Source organism: Hipposideros armiger, unplaced genomic scaffold, assembly GCF_001890085.2.
Source record: "Hipposideros armiger isolate ML-2016 unplaced genomic scaffold, ASM189008v1 scaffold_76, whole genome shotgun sequence".
In the NCBI taxonomy this organism is placed as follows: domain Eukaryota; kingdom Metazoa; phylum Chordata; class Mammalia; order Chiroptera; family Hipposideridae; genus Hipposideros; species Hipposideros armiger.
Genome location: NW_017731426.1, coordinates 872,975 through 880,728, shown reverse-complemented (window position 1 = coordinate 880,728; position 7,754 = coordinate 872,975). Strand labels below are relative to the sequence as shown.

The following is a 7,754-nucleotide window of genomic DNA, read 5'->3' as shown; positions in this document are numbered from 1 at the left end:
TGTTACTTTGTGAGGGTGAAAAGGGTAACTATTGCATTGTTCTGTACACCTGAAACTAACAATAAAAAAATAAAATAAAATAAAATAAAATAAATTCTGTCAAAAAAAAAATGTATGTGTCTTTGACTGCTAAGCTAAGGTAGATTTTCTTCATGCGTTTATTGACAGACTTTCTTACCATTTCCAGTTCCTCTCTGAGGGCACATATGGCTCTTTCCCGACTGGATACCAACTCTTCCAAATACTGATATCTCAGTTTCTTTCGGGCCCGGCATTCTCTTGCACTCTGCCGGCTCCTCTCAAGTTTTGCCTTCAAGTCAATTTTGGCTGGCTTCCGACCACGTTTGCCAGGCTTCTTTACTTTGCCTCCAACAACCTTCAAGAAAGAGAATAAATAACATTTTCCTCTTAGTTTTGAGTCTAGGAAAGTGACTACAGCTGCCTATTAGCAAGGAAAACATTTACAAATAATAAATAAGTGAAGCCTATGGAACTCAGCATAATCACATCAAGTGCCTTGAGTCTTTGCTTCATAATTTTTTCTTGACAGTTTTGATACCATGAATGTGAGAGAAGAAATAATGTAATTTTTCATTATTTCTTCAATAACAGTTTAATGTAAACTTTATAAATTATATTTAGGTGGGTAATAAAATACTAAAAGACTGCCACTAAATATTTTGTTCACAAGTAAATTTCATTGACTTGAGAAAATAAGTAAAAAAATCAATATTCAAAACTGTAAGTTCGGTATGATCTCACATTATAAAACAACATATAGAAGAAAGGATGTTAACAAAAGGTCAACAAGGATTTCTCTGCTAGGTGTGATTATAAATAGCTTTTTCTTACCTGTATTTTTTATGATTTTTCAATGTTTACAATTAGAAAAAATATAAAATTTGTACATAAAATTATGTATATATAAAAATAAATATGAATCCTAAGAAATTGGGCTATAAATACCCTCTTCAAATTTGTTGAGCTCAAAGAAACACACAGGAAGTCCCTGAAATCTTCAGGATAATTCTCTCCTGCCTTTGGAGGCCTATAATTATAACCCTAGACTGTCTCAGTAGATTTCTACCTGCTCCCACTGATGTCATAAGATATCCTCTCAATATCCCTGTTATTCATTTACTTGTATAGGCACAATTTTTTTGTCACTGGAAAAGTAATTTAATCTTCTTCATTGTTTAGCTTTGGAACCTCCTCCAAGTTCTTATACAAGATGTAACTATGAGGTAAAGATGATGAATTTTTAAATACATGAACCTGAACTTATATATCAAATAAGTTTTCTTTAAAGTGGTCACCTTGAAAGGGGGTACATTTATTCCAATGAACAAGCTTTTTTGGAAAATGCTTTTGGAGCCAGTTTTCTTATAAGCCACAATACAATATGCCTTTAGAGCATACTTTATTTTAGAGCAGTACATGTTTCTTTAAATTCCCAAACAATTTGATTATCCACTTTGCTTATCTGACAAGGTTCTGAATGATGTCCAGTTCTCTCTGAAAATTACCCTCAGAGAATAAAAATGTCATAACTTCAGCACACTGAAAGGAATGTTGCTGAGGCTTTAGTGGCAATTCTAAAAAAGAAGATGCAAAACTCTAACACTGGCAAATCATTAGAATAAATGTAGAAACCTTCCCAGGTAACAAAACTCAGAGGATCAATCAATACTCGTTGGGATATAAAAACTCTGATTTGTTTCTTTGTTTGTAATCACTATTAATATCATATACCAACTATTAATATCATATACCAACAACACCCAGTACCCTACAAAGATCAGATCAATACTAAGTATAATGGTTCGGTCAAGAAAACCACACTTTGAATGTGGATCAGCCACGTTTACCAGACCCTATGTCATAACATGGTGGATCACCATTGCATCTAGCATTTTAGAGGGTGGCTCTGAAATGAAATTCGAATACCCCTAGGCTTTGGAAAAAAAAAATCTTCCCTTTTTTTCCCATCTTAAAAGTTAGCTGCTTTAGTACTACTCCCAAATTAGTTTCAACTATTTAAAACCTAGTCTTTTAGGGGCCAGCCGAGTGGCTCAGTTGGTTAAGAGCTCGCTCAAGAGTTTGAGCTCTGAGCAACAACGGTTTGAGTCCAGCCCGAGCTGAGCAGCTGCTGAGCTGCCAACAGGTAGCAGGATGGCTCAGCTAAAAAAAAAAACAAACTAGTCTTTTAAAGCTTTTCTATTCTGCAGCATCATGTCTTTATTCCAATATAACAACATACGTCTCAGGAAATTTTTCCTCAGTCAAAATATTTGATTAACGAGCCAGCTGAGTGGCGCTTTGGTTAGAAGTTGGCTTGGGACACCAGCTCTGAGAAGCAGGACCCCGGTTCGGATCCCACATGAGGGCCAGTGATGCTGTGTCCTCTACAGCTAAGATGGTGAACAACAGCTCAACCTGGAGCTGGGCTGCCATGAGTTGCTGGCAACGGCGTATGTAGGCTGCAGTGGGGCTGGCCAGCAGCTGGCGTGAGCTGTCGTGAGCCGCCTTGAGCAGCCGTCCAATGGCCAGCGAGCGAGCAACTGCCTCAGCTGGGAAGAGCGCAATGATCACAATACCAACATGGGCCAGTGAAGCGATGTCCTCCACAACTAGACTAAAGAACCAAAGGACAGCAACTTGTCTGTTCCTCTCCCCCAATTCCCCAATAATATCATAAAAAAAGAAAAAAAAATTTTTTTGATGAACAATTGCAGGATGACAAGTTGATCCAAATACTACTATGGGCTAAATTTTGGATTATGCTTATATCACATCAATGCACAATTTTAATAAAATATTTTGAAATCACCCTACATTAAAACAAAATGTATTTTCTATTGCTACAGTTTTTAAAAAGGAATTTATTTACAGCATAAATGCATATCTATAGTGAAATAAACGGTAATCATATCTATTCTTTATGTAGTACAATGAATCATCATGTAACACTATAATCCAATACCTCATATATTGCTGTTTTTAATTAATTCAGGAGTGGCTGCCTTTGAGAAGCCAGCAAGAGAACAGAGAGTACTTCATAGACTTCACTGATTTTTGAAACAAACCAAGCACACTCATAAAAATCAAACAAAAGTTATAACTCTTTGTTTAGTTTTCATGGTAGCAAAATATTTAAATTGGAACTATGTTATTCCTTTTTTTAAATTACAAAAGGCATAATAAATGAATCCAGGGTTCCTGTATTTTATGTCATCTCCTATAAAATTACTTAAAACCACATAACCACCACCTCTCTAGCTTAATTTTTCTTTAGTAACAGACTGAATTTTGGGGTTTTGGTGCCTACTAAAATCTGATTAATGTACCAGTTTTCAAGAGAGCCAAGTACATCACAGAATTATTGTAAATTTTAAGTAGTATAATAATGTGAGAGCACTTTGTAAATAAAAAGGTATTATATAAATGTAGGTTACTATACTAGTTGCCAACTACAGTGTTAACAACTGAACTTTATAGATTTCATAAGCATAAAGATTAGGGGATGGACAGGGGAAGTTAATTAGCAACTAGGAACCAGAAACTAAAACTGAAATCAACCTCACCGATTCCTTAACTATTTCTGGGCCAAAAATCATTCTTACCAATGTTTCATAAAGTTTTCACAAACTCAGCGATAACCACATTGCCCCCTTGCGCTCTCCTATTTCTCTTGCGAGGAAGCTTTTTTCTCATCTGTGTATTTTATGATTTTTAACTGTTTCTAATTTACATGTCTAACAAGGCTGGGATTTAAGAAAAAAAACTACTAAATTTAGCCAAGAGGGAGTTCCTGATCATTCTAAATTTAACCGTTACAAAGACAGCTCAGAAACCAGTCTTCGGAGGCCCGAGTGTGGATGGCACAGGCTTCCCAGCCAACAGGTTTAACTTCGCAGAAAGAGGAGACACGATTGTAGTTGCATGCTCTTTAGGGGCTTCTTAAAATGAGGAAGCCAGATTAAATCCTGTTCCAAAGGTTCTTGGATTATTTTACTTCTAGCTTTTTAGGAACATACAACAAAAACTTAAATTCAGAGCTAAATCCGCGTGTGCAGGGAGGGAACACGCACAGTGGACAAGGCCTTGAGTTAGGCACTCTACAGGTAGTCATCTCATGGTATCTCATACCCAGGTGAGGTGAACCCCGTCATCCTCATCTTTTTCAGGTAAAGAGGGGGAAAAGTAATTCCTTTATTCAACATTCACTGAACACCCACTATGTCCCAAACACTATAAAGTGCTAGGAATATTAATATAAGAAGATAGGGTCCTTACCTTTAATGTACGTATTTAGATTCATGAAACACAGCAGAGATGAAATGGACAGTAACATTATAAATGGCAGAATATCACTATATACAGGAGTGTTGCTGGTGGTGTACACACACACACACACACACACACACACACACACACAGAGAGAGAGTGAAAGAGAGATATGCACAGTGATCTCTTTATTTCGTACATGACAATATTTTAGTCCAGAGATTTTCAATGTCAGAGCAGGGTCTACAACCCAAGTCCCCTGATTTGCATCATTGTGACTTGTCACAAGGTAACTCACTATCATCAAGCATGACTATTCCCCTCCAAGGGTAGGTATGACTCACTAACCTGAACATATAATTCCCTGAAAAGGCTCCAAAACTGACAGGTGCTTTATACGCACTGCTATATTGATGCTATGTCGTCATTCATTCAATCCAACACACTGTGACATTAGGCACTTGATGGAGAGCAGTGGAGAGGAGGTTAGGTATCGAGCTTTTTCATTTTATGCTTCCTTGAAATTTCTGCTACTATTGTGACTCTCCATGCCCACCCACTGAAGTCATGCCAGTTTATTCCTTTATAAAATCTTTGATTTAGCTCTTCCTGTCTATTTCTACCACCTACATTAGTCTGGGCCCTACTCACAGATTATTGCAATAGGTTCCCAATGGGTCTCCTTACCATTTCTCGTTTTCCACCCTCATTTCCCTAGTTAATCCATCTTGCAAAAAACTGTCAAATGAACATTTCTTTTCAGCATATTACAATAACTTTAGTGTGTTTTTCCTCATTGTAAAAAAGTAATACCTGATCATTACAGAAAGAACGTCACTCTCCAGCTCAAGAGAACACCTCTGGCTCAGCACTGCTTAGTAGGTCACCATACCCAGTATATTAGTTTCCTGTGGCTGCTGTAACGATTACCACAAGCTTGGTGGCTTAAAACAATGGAAATTTTTCTTCCTGTTCTGGAGGCCAGAAGTTTGGGAGGGCTACACTCCCTCTGGAGGCCCTAGGGAAGAATCCACTCTTCACCTTTCAGCTTCTGGTGGCTGTCAGCATTCCTTGATTTGTGGTCACATTAATCCAGTCTCTGCCTCTGTGGTTGCACTGCCTCCACATCTGTCAAATCTCCCTCTGCCTTGGACTCGTCATTTGGTTAGGGCCCACCCAGGTAATCCAGGATAAAGTCTTCCTCTCAAAATCCTTCACTTAATCATAGCACTCTGATATATAATATTCACTCCTTTACTATATGAAGTGATATTCACAGGTTTCAGGGACGAAGACATGGTTGTATCTTTTTTAAGGGCCACCATTCAGCCCACTACACCCAGATTCCCTCTCACTCACCAAGCCAATCTTCTCTTTTGTTATTCCCAACAGGCAGCCTCCCTATCAAGTCAGGCCAGCCTATTTAGGAACCTCACCCCATCTTGTGACTGCCTACCTATTGTCACTATTTCTCTAAAGGTGCCCTCTCTACCTCCTTACCATCTGAAACGGCAAATCATATTATGCTTTCTTTGTTTAGGATCAGCTCTAGCCCTCTTTTTTTGAAGGTCTTGCTGACAATCACCCTCTGCCCATCATTTTTCTTCTCGAAATTTCTGGAACATATAGTTAATATAGCACTGAGTTTATATGTTACATCGCTTTTTTAGTGGCCTCACAGATTTAAGTTCTATCTCTTCCTCAGGCACAGACGCTGTCATTGTATCCAGCCCAGAGCCGGGAATTTCAGAGGCATTTATTTAAAAAGACTGATAATTGAATGAATAAATGCAAAGAAAAATTAGCAATATTTTAAAATTGATTTAAGTTGATATCACTACTAACAACTTACAGAAAAGAAAAAAAAAGCTCCTTCATAAGGAATATAAAATCTGAAAAACCAATTAAGGACTCTTATTATTTTACCACCCTATTTGTACTTATTTACATCCGAATGCTCTGATTCTTGAGGCAACTCATAAAAGTTTCAAGTTGTTAAGTCTAAGAGAATTATTGCATTTACATGAAGTGGTAGCATCAGCCCCAGCTAAAAATGAAAGCAGCAGAAGGGCCTGTTTCACTTTTCTTTTAAAAACATAAAGTGAAAAGTTGTATCTCCAGTTGATTAAAGAAAAATAAGGTAGATATGAATGTGCCCAGCCACTGCTCTTTACCACTTTAAAGAAAAAGCAAAACAAGTAGCTGTGTTTTCATTTGGTGTTAAGGCTTCATAACTTCCTTCAGAGCTAATGAGTTAGGTTTTTTCTCCAATTTACCAGATCTGCAGAAAGAGAGGAATGTCTAATCACATCCTCCTGCGGCTAACCTTTCTGCCAGTTTTTATAGTCAACAGAAGAAGAAACAAGATAAAGTAGGCATCTCAGAACCCGGAGTTAACTCCTGCCTCTCCCAGTCCCTATGCCTGCCCTCCTCCTCACCCCCCCCCACCCCCATTATTGTTTGAAGCTAAATATAACACTACATACAGTTAGCAATACCTGAAACTATTAGAAACTGACTCTGTAAGAGTGGTCTCTACTTAACTATCTTTGCTTCTTTCCTACAAACCTCTTCCTCAACTGCTACATTTTGGCATCTACCCTATCTCTCCATTGAAACTTCTCTTGCTAGGTTCATAAACAATCTCCTATTTTCCAAGTCCAGTGGATACTTTTTCACTACTTATCTTGCTTAACCTTTTTTTGTAGCATCTCATAGATAGGCTAAATCCCTTCCTTAAAATTCTCTTCTCCCTTAGATGGCATAAAAGTCCCTTTTTTCTGGTTCTCCTGTATCACTAACCTTCCCTTTTCATTTTATTTTGCTGAGTCCTATTCCTCAGCTTCTTCTGATCATTTGGGAGTTTTGCAGGGTTCTGTCTGTTTAGCTCTTCTGTCCACATTCTTCATCCTTGAAGGGTTTTCTGCATGCTGCATCGACCACAGCCTACACTGTAATGGTCTTTCTTCTGAGAAATCAAACCAACCTAGTGAGGAGTCAGAAAGGACTAGCCTTTATTGAGAACCCATTTGTGTACTAAGTTGTTTTGATATGGGCTTACCTATATAGTACATTTAATTTTCACAATAACTCAGTAAGGTTTTACTAATACAATAAAACCCAATTTATAGGTGAAGAAATTCAGTTCTGAAGAGATGAAATAATCTGTCCCAAATCGTAATAGCTTGAAAGTGGTAGAAATGAGATCGAAGCTCTGGTTATATGCCAAAATTCATGTTCTTCCCTAATTGTATCATTCGACTCTAGTCTGTCTCAATTCCAATATCTTAACCTTCCCCAATCCATTTTCCATATAGCCATTAGCATTTTTCTTAGAAAACATAAATCTGCAGCCAGCCGAGTGGCTCAGTTGGTTAAGAGTTGGCTTAAGAGCGCGAGCTCTGAGCAACAGGGCCGCCGGTTTGATTCCCACATGGGCCAGTGACGCTGCACCCGAGCTGAGCTGT

At 38.0% G+C, this 7,754-nt stretch overlaps 1 protein-coding gene across 1 annotated transcript in view; it reads right to left on the bottom strand.

Moving 5' to 3' along the window:
• Nucleotides 1-7,754, bottom strand: part of CREBL2 (cAMP responsive element binding protein like 2) — a 22,209-nt gene that overhangs the window by 9,531 nt on the left and 4,924 nt on the right. Inside the window, exon 2 of the mRNA XM_019643322.1 lies at nucleotides 179-376. Within this exon, the coding sequence (XP_019498867.1) occupies nucleotides 179-376 (198 nt within the window). The remainder of the gene's footprint in view (nucleotides 1-178; nucleotides 377-7,754) is intronic.